Source organism: Symsagittifera roscoffensis, chromosome 6 (genome assembly GCF_963678635.1).
Source record: "Symsagittifera roscoffensis chromosome 6, txSymRosc1.1, whole genome shotgun sequence".
NCBI lineage: Eukaryota > Metazoa > Xenacoelomorpha > Acoela > Convolutidae > Symsagittifera > Symsagittifera roscoffensis.
The window spans coordinates 27579220-27593547 of record NC_087067.1 but is presented as its reverse complement, the minus strand read 5'-3'; the positions used below and the strand labels follow the sequence as shown (position 1 = coordinate 27593547).

General features: G+C 34.7%; 2 protein-coding genes across 4 annotated transcripts in view; one reads left to right on the top strand and one right to left on the bottom strand.

Annotated features, from left to right (window-relative positions):
- The window catches only part of LOC134847518 (trifunctional enzyme subunit beta, mitochondrial-like), a 436678-nt gene that overhangs the window by 55933 nt on the left and 366417 nt on the right, over window positions 1-14328 (top strand). The window contains exons 4-5 of one of the 3 annotated variants that reach the window (XM_063864570.1): window positions 4928-5111; window positions 5695-5962. The exons of 1 other annotated variant lie outside the window; for it this stretch is intronic. In XM_063864570.1, coding sequence (XP_063720640.1) covers window positions 4928-5111; window positions 5695-5823 — 313 coding nt within the window. In that variant the 3' untranslated portion in view covers window positions 5824-5962. Of the gene's footprint in view, window positions 1-4927; window positions 5112-5694; window positions 5963-14328 lie in introns of those variants that run through there. One more of the 3 variants, XM_063864571.1, reaches the window with a different exon arrangement.
- Window positions 12237-14328, bottom strand: LOC134847617 (kinesin-like protein KIFC3; the record flags this gene model as incomplete). The annotated part of the gene is given in 2 exon segments (XM_063864743.1): window positions 12237-13497; window positions 13808-14328. Coding segments are annotated over 2 exon segments (1344 nt in total). The 3' UTR covers window positions 12237-12637.

Sequence of the window (14328 nt, the reverse complement as noted above, 5' to 3'; positions counted from 1 at the left end):
AACCATTAAAGGTTTGTTTGATGTTATTGATGATCCACCCATAAGGTATGGATTCATTGTCATTTGTAATGATTCTGCTGCATTTGGCATTTGAGAAAAATTTGAAAGTTGGTTTCTTGTTATTTCATGTTGTTGGAGATAATATGGGAGTGGTATTTCATTTTGCATTTGTGATGCTTGATACGAGTGTGCAGTCATTGGATTTTGTTGTTGAATTGGTTGAAAAGATTGTGTATTAATTAGATTCTGTTGTTGAATTTGTTGTTGATGTTGTGCATCTATTGGTTGTGGAGAAAAATTTCTATGATTTGTACGTGTTTTCTGTATTCCTTGTCTACGATATTCTTGAGTATTTGGTGCAAATATATCTGGTTGTAAGAAATCATCATCTGAGGATAAATAATCCATTTGATAAGATGTCTGTTTTTTATTTTTATTTTGTTGAAAAAATGGGTAATTTTCACTGTGATCCTGTGGAGGATTTGTTTGGAAATTTATTGAATTAGGTTGGGTCATTGGGTTATCCCAATTTCGAGATCTTGTATATTGGTTAAAATTCCTTTGTGGTTGATTACATGTTTTTGATGGATGTGTATAATTATAATTATGGTCTGTAAAGTTGTTTCTAGTGAATGTTTTGCGTGTTTTTGATGGTATTGTCATGGGTCTGTATGTTTGGTAATCCATATGTGAATATTTAGGGGCACCCGAAGGTTTAACGGTTGATTGTAAGGTTACCTGTGTTTGTGAAGGATTTGTATTTCTTGGTGTTGTTAAATTTGGGCGTATTGGTGAAATACTTTGTTGTGTAGTTGTTGTGTGTACAATTTCTTCATTTATGAAGTGTGATGGTGTCTGGATATCTTGTTGAGTAAGATTCCTAGTTCCATTGAGGTTTTCATTGTGTATAACTGTAGAGTTTAAACTATTATTTTGTGTATCGGGCAAAAATGTATTATAGTTTAATGGTGTTGCATCAATGGTTAATGGTATTACTTTTACATAATCTCTTATGTAAGATATCGTACTTATTGCTTGACTTGAGATTGATTGTGGGAAGCTTATAAATGCGGGATGAGACCATTCGGGGTCCCAAACATAATCTGATTGTTCTGTGATAGCGGTATCATCGTTCGAGTTTTGGGGTCTAAAATTTTTTCTTGCTTGTGCAATTAAATCAATATTGTGTGTGAAATAATCTATGATGAACCATGCCAAAATTTTTTGTAGATCGTGTTTTGTATGTTGTGAAACGTCGTCTTTCGTGAAATTTTCTTTAATGATGTTTAAATAACTAGAGAGTAGTGTGATTTCATGTCGTACTTTCAAATGTTTAGATGTTTCTGTCGGTGAGACATTTGTTATTGGGATTTCGTTTTCTAATATCGAAATATAACTATATATTATTGCGAAAACTTCATTGGTGAATATGGAGTTTGCTCTTTGTGAGTTATGATATTGGATGCTTTTTATATATTCTGAAAAAACTTTTGAAAATTCTAAATCAAGATCGTCTGTTTGAATTGTATATTTTCTATTATTATGGTTTGGTGAGGTGAATTCTATGGAGTAGATTCCATACTGTTGTGTTATGTTGCATATATCTTTTAAGTAGTGGTCTATGATTTGTCTTTTGATTTTTACATCTGGGAACTCTGTTTTACATGGACTGATTCCGGGTTCAAATAAATTTACGAGTAAATTTTGACAAAATATGTGTTGTCCTCTATCAGTATCTGCATCTACTATAAAAGGAAAGATTTCATCATCATCTGGAGTTTCGTCACCTGGGGTGTGCGTTGAACTCATTTTTACGTTCGATGACTGTTAATATGTAATTATTAATGTGTCGAATTGGTTGATTCCAATTGTATAGATGTACTGGTTTGTGTTTGTACTGTTTTTTTATTCTTCTTTTTCCTCTTTGTGATGAATTTGAAGTTGTTTCTGAGTCAGAAAAATATAATTGATCGTGAAGTGGGCAATTTTTATCTATTGATTCTTTTAGTTTGTAAAGTTCGTCTAAACTGTTGGTTTCTGATTCTGAAAATGCGTTTCGATTTTTTGAAAATCTTTTTCGTGTTATTTGTCTTTGTTTCGTTATTATTTTTCTTTTTAGTGTTTGTCGTTTTGTTCGAATGTATCCAACTGTTTGTGTATGAGGTGTGATTACAAGGTCGTATTTTTTGTTATCTATTTCACAATTGTGTAAAACGATTGTTTGTTTATTTCCTAGGTTTTTAAATGACATAAGGTTTAGAATGACGGATGCAAAGGGTTGTTAAATGATTTCTATTTTCCTAAACTGTTAGTTCTTACGATTTTTTGGTTAGCTTAACCTGGGTCTGTTTGTTCAGGGTTGGAGAGAAAAGTATATCGATTCCGAAGAATGATTTTTTACTTTCTCGTGGCTAGTATAAGTTAAGGTGTTAACTTACTTAATCTTACTTAGGGGTAGTGATTGTGTTCAAGGGTTGGAGAATAGTAAATCGATCCACAAGGTTCAGGTATAATTAGAACGCGAGTAGTTCGTTAGATACTATTTTAAACTTACTAAGTCTAAGATTTATCCTGGGTCTGGTAAGAGGGGGGGTCAAGTGAAGGATGAATAACCGAAGTTCTTCACTGTTTAGCCTAATTTGAATGATTAGTTTTGTTTAAAAATTTCTATTAGTCTTAGGTCTTTAGAAAGGGTTGGGTAGTGAATCGACGTTTGAGGTCGTTAGACACTAATTAAGTGGGTGGGGGAGAACAAAGTTGTTCTGTTTGATCCAAGGATAAGCCTTGATGATCAAATTTGAAATTTAATTAAGTAGAAAATGATTTAAGATCCAAGGATAAGCCTTGATGATCTGGTTTTAAAATTAAGTGAATTTAAGTTTTAATAAAATTTTTAAAATGTGTGTAAAGGAAAGATTTAGTGTTTTGATGATATTAGTGGGTTTATGATTGCTGTTATGTTTTAGATGATGGAGCTGGAACAACAGGATGATTTATGATTACTAACCATTTATTGTCATGCTACTAATTTTTATTTTTTATTTTTCAATAAATATTTTTCAAACATATTTTATATATTACTGCAGAGTTTTAGGAAAACGATCTTAGATCTTTTTATCAATCGTTATTGTATATTAATAATTTTGTTTAGCGCCTGAAATGATTTTGAAGATTAACTTCAAGGTTTTATGTTTGCAAATGAAAATCTAAATTCATTGCCAGTAATATTCTAAATATAAAAGTTTGTTCTGGTTTTTGCCTAACTATCATATAGCTATATGGCAAGTTTCTACTTTGTCGTATGTCGTCTCTGGTTCGAGGTTTTCTTCCAATTCCGGGTAGTTCTGTTATGGTTCGGAATATTGGCTCTGATCTATTGAGTCGTAGAGACATTTCGATTAAATTATTGTCGTATAACATTTTGTAAATGTTTTTGTCTAATTTCTAATCTATTTTGGTTAATTCTAAGCTATTAAGGTCTTGTTCGAGACTTATGGTCGCACCAGATGAGTTAGACTCGAGTTGGTTAACTCATAGAGTAATTTCGGATAGGGTACACCGTCTGCTCGTCACGCTATCTTATTTTCGGCCGGATAGATTCGTGCAACTTCTTAGTCTAATACCGATCCTAATCTTACTCTTATACTATCTAGTCTCAGGTTGTTTAACTAGTCTCTGCTAGGCTCAATAGATCTAGGGTATACTGGTTTATTGCGGCTGCTGAAGTGCTCGGGAGAGTCCAACTAATTTCTAAGTTAAATTCAAATCTCTCTGGTGCTGAAATTACAAGTAACTTCAGCACTTACAAATAAGTGGGTTGTTAGTTAGATGGATCATGATTGGTTAATATTAAATACTTTACATTGGTAAAACATTTAATTTATCCAATCATAAAATATAGTTTAGATCAGGTTCCACTTGGATAGAACTCATTAATGTATTATTTTTCACCGGTGTATACAGGGGCGGGTCTAGGATTTTGTAGGTCGACCAAATTGATTTTCTGCCCTCCCAAATCACTAGAAAGACCACCATTTTGACCAAATTTTGAAGAAGAAAAACAGGCCAAATAATTTTGAAAGAACAGGCCAAAAAAATCGCATTTTTCGGCGCGCGCTCCCCTCAAAATTAGTGTATTTCGGCGTCAAAGGCGCCTTTAGACAATTTTCAGGGTCAGTCTGCCAAAAAGGGTTATCTCAAAATAGTACAAAGGGGGGAATCTTTGGGTCGGCAGGGGGACCCTTTGGGACTGTTTTATTTTGTATCGGTATTTTGTTCATTTCATGATTTTTCGGAATGGTTTGTATTGAACTCTCACCAGCGGATTTAGGGGATTTTTTGAAAAGTTTTTAGAGCTCTTTTTTGTTGCGCATTTGCGAAATGTAGATCCACCTCTGGGTGAACTATTCATGCTCTTTTTAAAACAAAAGATCCATCTCGCTATCCCTGCATCCAAGTTTTGCAACAAGGATTAGAAATCTCTTATTTTCAAATTTAGTTTTGAATAGTTTTGTGGTTAATAAAGATAAATCAGGGTATTTTAATAGTTGTATTGGACCAAATGAAAAACCAATCAAGGTAGGAGATCGCTCTTTTGGCTAAAGGCTAACTTGAAGTTTATCAGCCGATCAGAATTTTGAATTTGGATGTACTGCTTCAGTGCAATTTTCTTCTTGTGCTGGGTAGATCCATCGAATTAAGAAGAAATGAAGACAGTTTTGGCTAGTTTGAGGAGAAATAATGGGAAGTATGTAAAAATTATTCACAATGATTGGCTAATTTAGGTGGAAATTGTTACAATGGGGTGTTTGGTTTGAAGAAATTGATCAAAAAAGGGGGCTAGTTTAGAGGTAGTATTTACAATAGGGGGTGGGGTGGGTTAGTTTAGTGTGTGTTTGTTGACAAGGTGCTGCTGTTATTGTGTTAGGTTGCGTGCGCTGGGTGCGAGTAGCAACAGCCAGATGCGTATCACAGTGGAGGGGTTCCAGGGCTGGATGTGGAGGGGTCTGACCTTCATGATTCCATTCCTCCTCGTCATCTACTCTTTGGAGCTGTACAACTCCTTCATCCTCTATAATCTCTCCTTCCATCCCAAGTGCTCTGAGTGGCAGGTATGATTTATGCAATAATAAGTAGCAAAAAGTTGGAACAGACAGAATTAAAAACAGCAGACTGCCAGTATTGAGCAATTTTTGCGTGCAAATTTGAGTTTATAGGTAACTTTGAGACGTAAAGCTTTTGTATCCAAAAAATTTCTGAAGTAGGACATGGTTCTTTGATTTTGTATGTCCAACGTTTTGCATCCCTCTTATGCAGTTCTTCATAAGTATACTCGAGATTTCAAGAAAAAACACGTCGATTCCTCAATGATGGCATCTAATGGATATTTATGTACATAATCCATCGGAACTTGTCAAGGAATTGTAGATAGTTCTTTAATCAATTGAATCAAATAATAGCCATTTAATTTGCAAGAAATATGAAATATTATGTGAAGTGAGAATTTAATACTTTCAAATTCTGTTCGATACAATGTCAAACTAAGCTCAATTTTAATCCAGGAAGGAAGCTCAGAAACATTTTGAACAAAAAAAAAAAACGAGATTATCTTGTAAAACCAGTCTGTATAATTTTTCACACAATAGAACAGACCATAGTATAGTGAATTCTCATAAATTGCCAGGTCTTGTTTAGGTTCCAGTAGTGGGCATTCTGTTTTTCTTTCTGGGTTCTGGGAACTTTCTAGCGATACTGCGAGTCATCTGGAAAAAGTTCCGCACCAACAAGGATTTTGGACTGAACGCCAAGTACAAAGCCGCCTAATGAGAAAAACGAACGGAAAGAAACAGCCGATCATAGTGAACTTATCTTATTGCTCATTTTGGCACTTTTTTGAGATCTGAAGATAGAAATGGTGTCGTCGAAAAATATTTGCCTAAATGCAATTTAAAAAAAGTTGAAAAAAATACTTAGCACAAATAAAAAAATAGTTGTCATTTTTTGCTAACAATACCTTAATATTTTTTTCCGTGCCAATTTTTAATCTGGTCGATGATGATAAGTTTGTCTGGTGTTAAATTATTTAGTGGAATTATTTATGGCATTGTCTATTAGTTTCTAATTTAATTTATATCAATGAGATTTGAAGTTATGTATTGTTTGCTGTCAAAGTGTCGAATTTATTTTTTATCTTAGTGTTTCGAAAAACTCATCTCAGAGGAAGAATTATAAGGAGAAAGATGGAAATGATGGACATGCTTTCCATAGCAACAGCGAAACTTTTTTCCTGATTAAAAACTCCAAGTAGTTTCGGTGATAAAGGTCGAAATTATTTGCAGTAGAAACATTTAAAAAGCAACATATAAATATTAAAGGATTACCGATCTTTCAAACTATCAATCTAATTAAAATTGACATAATTTAAATTTTTATCCAAATGTTTTGTTCCGATCATTGAAAATGAGAAGGAACCTTGTATTCGGATGAGTTCTAGTTTTTTGTGTGGTTTTTGTACGGAAATTTGTTCAGGCTCAATTTTGATTTTTCGCTGTCGATTTATTTTCTGAAGTTGAGCTCAATTCGTTTTTTACAAGGAAGGTAAGTTCGACTATCCGAAAGGGTAGAGGCCACGAAAAACTTGATCGACTACTTGTTTTGAAAATCCCGCTGAATAAAAAAAATTTTTTTCGATCCAGTTTTCTCAACTTGTATGAATTTTATCAAAAAGTGTCTATCATAAATTGTTCTAGAATTTCAATGAGCTCTAACGCCATATTTTTTCAACATTTGTTGGAAGACTTCATACATTTGTTGGAAGACTTCATTACGCAGAAAAGAAAAGAAGCTGTAAATAAGTCGATGTGAATTTCTACAAATTGATTATGAGGCATACGCAATAAACTGATAGTTACAGAAAACGTTTAAAAATATTTTGAAACCACATTTAAAAGGCTATTGAAAACACAGACCAGTAAAAATTTGTTTGCAGTTACTTAGCGAAAAATGTCTAGTGTGGAACAAACCGTCAATAGTGCGCGCAAATTTATTGGAACTTGCAAAACATCTCATGATCAGTTTTCGTTTTAAAAGAATAAGCAAACACTGATTGCAGCCTAATGTACTCAGACAGTTACTACCTCACATTTGTGACACGAAGGGAAGACTTAAAAAATTGCCTGAGAAGTTCAAGTTGAAAAACTCATCAAATTCCCCGCTGTCTTCGACATCAATGTACCAAAAATGTTGAAGATCAGTAAGATCCTTAGTCTGACCGGAAATATCATGTCTGAGTTCGAGACATTCAAGATTAAAATGTACTCTGGTATAACTGAAGATTAGTTTTTAAAAACACCATCCTGTGTTTCTGCAAATAGTTCGTGCAATAGTTATTGCTATTATACATAAAACTGTTTTCAAAACTTTTAAACTCAAAACACAAAACCCATAATTTAATTTTTTTTCATTAAATGTTTCTAAATTTTTTTTAGGTGCGAATAAAAATTTAATGAAAGGCATCTCTCGGTTTGCACAAAAATCTATGAACTATACAAGCTTTAAAAACGTTCTATGATCTAGAGAAATACTTCGCGTTCTGAGTTTTGGCATTCAGTCATTCGACCATATTTTGTATTCGATTGTTTCGACCATGCTTTACTTTCGACTTAGTGCTCGAACATGACTCAAAATATTGTTCGACTATGTTTCGACCATGTTTTCGACTATTTTCGTTTCAAAGGCTGTTTTCGACCGCAGATTTTGGGTCGAATTACATCCATGTATGTATTCGACCAATTTTGATCGAATTATAAGTCAAACACCTGAACCCGGGTATTTGAATTCTGTTGGCAATGATGATTGTAAAAATTATTATGGGATAATTTGAGTGTCGAATGTCATATGAAAGAAAGGCATAGGGTAGATTGGAATAAAGTAATTCTACCTGCTACCAATTTTTCATTTTGATGTGTGGACAAATAGTACTGGTATATTAAAAACAATCATAAACGAAAAAAATACATATTTAAGATCTTAAGCTAACAATATCATTAACTTGATTATAATTTTTCAAAATTAAAATTTTTAGATTACCAAAACTTAAATCGGACTGTTTTTAGGCATCTATGTTTTCGACAAAGTTCTGCAACAACCTTACTGGGAGAATTTTATAGGAAAAAATTAAATTTAATATATTTTTTTTGAATTTAAATTCTTCTTTGGTTTATGGTACGCTCTCCTGAGTACTTCAAGCAAAGTATATGAAAGTTTTTTGAGAGAAATTTATTAGAGAGAAATAGATGAGAGTCGTCCTATCCCTTCATCACCCAAAGATCCCCTTGATACTATTTTCCGACATCTTTTTTCGCCCGGCTGAGCCTAAAATTTCCTAAAACCGCCATGCATTTCGAGGCCAAACTGTGCTCTGGATAGGCGCAGAATTTGGTGTGTATAAGTCCCTGGAATCCAGAGAAAAGTCTTTAAACATGGTAAAATTTCGTCAGAACGATCAAAGAAACGAAAGTACAAAGGAAGATCAAAGAGAGCGTCCTTGTTGCGGATTCCACTAACAATTCACAAATAATAATGGCATAATAATGTGAGCGCCAGTATGCATAAAATTGACAGTAAACGCGTACCTTTTTAGCCTGTTTCTTCGAAATTTTTTGGCCGATTACTTTTGGCTTGTTTCTTCGAAAGTTTATCAAACCTTGAACAATTATTAGAAAAATCTACCTCTCGCAAAAATTTTAGATCCACCCATGCATGTAATACATGCGTAAAAACCAGTTTTCAAATGTTTTATTGATGCAACTAATTTTTGAGCAAAAAACCAACATTATCTTTTCAATTTAACGGACGTTTTGACCCAATAAGGATAACAACAGACGTCTGCAGTTTTTTGAATGAAAAATAAATCATTCGAATTTGCTTCCTACAGAAAGTACGGTAAACAATAATTTGCTGGGGAGGTTAAAACATCTCCCTTTAGTTGTCTTCCTAAATTACGAATTAGATGAGTTGTGTTTTCAAAATTGTTCAGTCCTATAAAAACTTGAAAAATCAAACTATTATTACGTCCATAGCGTATTCTTTAACAAAAAGAATACAGTAGATGCATTTACACATTTTTCTTTTCATTAAAACCATTTTACTAGAAAAACCAGGGTATAACTGCTATACACAGAAACTTCCCATTGCAAGCATTTTTGTTTGAAACTTTCCTTGAACCCTAAACTTAGATCTGACAGGATAAGTTCTTGAGAAAGTCAAAAAACTGCAAAACTGACAAAAATTTTCTTTTTTGCAAAACACGGTTAAAATGCAAAAAGTTGGGATTTACTCAGGAAACTACCAAAAAACCTTAAATCATGGAGGAGTTATCGCTTCTGCAGAAAAAACGTTCATAAATATGTTACGTCGATTTAACCCTCCAATTTATCTCCAATATAGCAGAGTAGTTGGTGAGAAAATTGCCGAAGTTTCTGTAAAAAGATCACAAAATAAACAAAATTGATTTTTCATTAAAACATATATGTACAAAAATTAGGTCTTATCGATTTATGCGAAAAAACCTTAACATGTAGTTTCAAATAAACCGTTCATCCCAAATAGAGTTTGAAAATTTGCAAAAACGGCCAAAATTTCAACTAATTGACAATTTCGAAATTGTTACCGTTTTTTTTCCTACAGAAGTTAGAGCGTAGCCGCTGATGCATATATAATTCCCACTGTTAATTTTCTCAATCGAGCTTTTGATCTGAGAACTGACAAAAAAATTTCAAAAAGTTTCCAAAAAAATTTCAAAAAATGGTCCTTTTTTTAAAAAATTGCTTTTTTTAAACAGGATGTGGCCCTTTATGCAGAGAAATTTCACACAACCTGTGGTTTTGAATAAGCCCTGGATATCAAATTTGCCAGGGTAATTTTTTAGAAAAGTCAAAAAAGTTTGCCTTTTTAATTTTAAAGCTATAAATTGTTTGTACACAGAAGCGTAAAAATGTATGCAGAAAAAAAACACGGACAACCAATTTTTTATTGACGCCGTAATTTTAGTTTTGAGGAAACAGTATTTATGAGAATCAAAATAGCTTTTTCGAAAAGGCCAAATTTTGAAGAAAAGAAAGTTTTTTTATAGGCCAAAATGCTTTTTCTCTAAAAACTGGGGCACAGCTGTTTATACAGGGAAGCTTGCCACAACCTGTTTCTCGATTGATCCTAAAATTTCAAAATTGGCCAGGCATTTTTTGAGAAAATGATAAAAATTCATTTAAAAAAATCATAAACATTTTCATTCCAACTTCGACAAATTCCCCTGTGTATAAATCGTCCTAATCTAATCTTAGATGTTTGAAATTCATCATTTCTGTAAGAGAGGATAATTCAGCAGGACCATTTTATAACAGGCGAGCGGCTATTCTAGTCGTTACTAGAGAATCGCAGATGAAAACAGATTCAGATACCGAAGATTCAATGGCCATACTAGCTTGTTTGATTACTTTAAATTGATCTACTTTCATTCAGTGATTTCAGTAAATCTTTTGATTGTTAAATTTGAGAATGCTTCACTTCGTTATACTTTGAACATGTTCCTATTTTAAAGCCGCTACGCCCCCGGGTCGAGGTGCTCGATTCATAATTCGACTTTCTCGACCAAAAATTCTTATGTTTCGACCGTCGTAGCAACTTTCGGTATGTTTCGACTTTCTCAGCTAAACTCGGTATGTATTGACTTTCTTGTCCAAATTTTGGTATGTTTTCTCGACGTAACAAAAAAAGTGCTCACCTTTGCTCAACCCAGTTTAGATAATTTTTGACTTTCTCGATTTTCTCAACCGACATTAAAAAAAATTATTCGTTCGACCCCGCATAGATGTTTCGACTTTCTCGACGTGCAAAAAGTTTTATTTGATCCATCTCAAAATCAACCTGCGTGACTAACATTGAAATGTGTAATAACTATCTCAACAAACTAGATCGCAAAAAATTGAGCTTAGATTTGAGCTCACTTTGTTATCAGTAATTTTTGTCTGGTTGAAAAAAGAACTACCCGAGCTCAAAAAATTAGTCGCTTTCTTTCAAAGTCAGCACAGCAAGACTTTTTGTATTAGGATAAAACGCTGAGTGTAACGCTCTTAAAAGACTTTAAAGTAGTTAAAGATTCGGAGAAGTTGTGGATAATTTCGAAAAAAAAAACTAGAAAACTGAAAAAAAAATCAAATAATTTTAAATCATCTGCCTGCAGGCAATAAAAGGAATTTCAGGATAAACTTAAGCGAGGTAAAAATTAGTATCTTTGTGAGTTTAAGACAGATTCCAGTTTAAATAAAAATTAATTAAAGACTTGGAGTTTTGTTTTTTATTCATACCCGTGCTCAATTAGAAAAGTGAATTGATTTTATAGCTTACCTAGCGGTATGGGTTTGCAATGAAAACCGTTATTGTTTTTGCTTTCAGTGTAACTATTTTCCAAGTTTGCTTGGAAATCACCACGGCATTTAGTTTTCAGTTTGTTCTCCTGCCTCGTTCTCAATAAAACATATCATCTGCTCCGATTGCGATTTTCTTTTTGCTGGAATGTGCGTCCTAACTAACGACTCAGCAGAAAATTGACTTGAGTTAATGTCCTCTGCTGAATACAATTGAAGCACTGTTGTACCAACTTACATGCCAATTTGATTTTTTTTACTTCTTCCGCCCTAAGCTTTAAGATTTTTTTTCAATTTTCAAATGCACAGAGCAAAACACTGATAGCAATGATTGAATTTCTTAATAATTGTGATCACTTTATTCTTTAGTCAATATCTTTTCAGGCCGAATTTAGAGCAGATGTGGAGATGGTCAATTTTTTTCCTGAAGCTAATTTCCTTTTCACGTCCTTGTAAAACTCTGCAAACAATTTGAAATAATTTTAAATAGTTTGGCAATCATTCTTTTCTTCTGACCATTTCGGCTTGTTTATAAATACTGTCATAGTTCTTATGCCCTGAATAATTAGTATTTTGCAAAATTTTATCCCTCGTTGCTCTAAGAATTATGACCAAGTTTTAATTCATTGAAGAAACCCAGGGCCTTCTGAAGTACCCCTGTTGTTGCAAAATTTAGAGTTTTTGTTTCAAATCTGGACTAAGTGCTGTACTTGAGAAGGTGGGTCGTTCTTAACCCACGGCCGGCGTTCGAGCACCCTTTTTCAAAACCATACGCCAGCCATCTTCTCATGAGACAAAGAAAAGAAAATCAAAAGCGAAGAAAAATTGTATTGAGGCAGTCAAATCAAATCAATACATTGGGTTAGCGACAGAGAATACTTTTAACAATTATTTATTTCACTTTAATTGGTCATATTAAAGAACGTTTCATATATTGGCTTTTGGGGCGACAAAAAATGTAACTAAATGTTACCGGGTCAGAAAAGTTAAAATATTTTAAATAGCTGTGACTTGTCGAGCTATAAAATTCGTGAACAAACCTAGATAAAAAACAATCCATCGAAAACGGTGTCCGCTAATTTAAGAGTTCAGATTTCATTAACTTCTCAAAAATAAGAATTTTCTAATCAGGCTGGTTCATGCTCTGAATACTTAATTTCACATTACCAAAGTTTCCATTAAGAGATGGGTCGTTTGTTCACAAAAACTGATATTTATTTTTTGGCCGCTGGCGGTTTTCCGGGTCCCGCTCCTGCCGCAGGCGGTTTTCCGGGTCCCGCTCCTGCCGCAGGCGGTTTTCCGGGTCCTGCTTCTGCCCCAGGCGGTTTTCCGGGTCCTGCGACGATATTCTGACCAGCTTTGCCCAATTCAACCTGTCTCGCATTTTGGCCAAACTCAAGCGTGCTCAAAGTTTCCGACGAGTTATTGTCAAGCGGGCTGCAATTTACAAAAATGCATGCTTTCGCGTCGCCCCCTAGCGACGGTTGTAGAAGTTGAGTCAGCTTCGAATTTCTGTAGGGCACGTGAACAGATTTGGATCTAAGAGCTGAAAAAACTTGGCCAAGTGAACTCAGCGATTTATTAATAGCCGCGGCTTCAATAAGCGTCTGGCCTTCAGCTCCGCTCTTTGCTATTTTCTCCGATCCCGCGAGGTCAACAAGGGTCAAACTTCCCACAGTTCGACCTCCAGTGACTTTATCGGTTATTTCAACATTGATCTTCAGCAACAAGTGGGACCTGGAACTATTTGTGTTCATTTTGGTTTGAGCTGTGTGTCGATTTACGTCGCCTCGTTTGATCATTTTCTTCACATCATCAGGAGCTGTGATTTCAGTTTCGACCGCGTTCTCGATTTTGACAGTTTTGCCCATGATTCGGATGATAATGTCTACCGGTTTTGGGTCCTTGGGGTCTCGAAGCAGGTCTTTTATCTGCTCATTGTAGACTTCAAGCATCTGCGCTGTTATTTTGAACGTGACCTTCTCTCGAGTTTTGGCTACACTGAATAGCTCCTGCACCGCCCTCAAGTTGACTCCGGGATCTTTTTCTGGGCCCATCATCGTGAAAGTTTTTCCTAGGTAAGTCAAAGCTTTTAATCCTGTAATGTGCAGAGGTGTCACTTCAGAGAGAGAGGTGGAAGGGGTGGCGGGTTAATCGATCGATATACTCTCATTCATTGCTACCAGTTTTCTCCCCATTGCTAACCATTTTAAATTTTAAGTCATACTTATTTTAGAGCCTACAATTTAACGCGACGGGGTAACGCGAGACGGGGGAGGAAGCGTCCAATTTAGAACATCAAGTCTTTGAATAGGGATTTCTAAAGTTATTGGCGGGAAAAAATAAAGGGCGGAGTGGAAAAAAGTTAATGCAGTGACTTTTACCTGAGCCAGTCTGACCGTAAGCAATAATACACACGTTGTAGCCATCAACAGCAGACGTAATGATCGGTTTGGTATTCTCAAAAATATCACTCTGCGAAACTTTCTGGTCGTAAATCTTATCGAATTCAAACTCCATTTTCTTCCCGTGCACATTCACTAATGAAATCGATTCGTCCGAGACGGTCAAGCAACTCGACTTGTCGGGTTTGATTCGGCAGAACACACGAATGTTTCCTCGCAACTCTTGTAACTGGTTGTAGAGCAGTTTTCTTTGTAACATTTCCTTTCGGTAAAGAGCTCGAACTTCTTCGATTTCAGCACCAAGGTCCGTTTCTCCGCCTCTCATCAATTGATAACACTCTGCCAGCTGTTTTAGCATGTTTTTTAACTTTTCCAGCTCTTTCACCACAAAATCTTTTAAGTTATTTTGCTGTTCGTCCATTTTTTTCACTTTTTCATTGGCTCCTTTTATCATGAGCTCCATTTCTTTCGTTATTTGGGGTCCTTCGGAGGTTTCAACC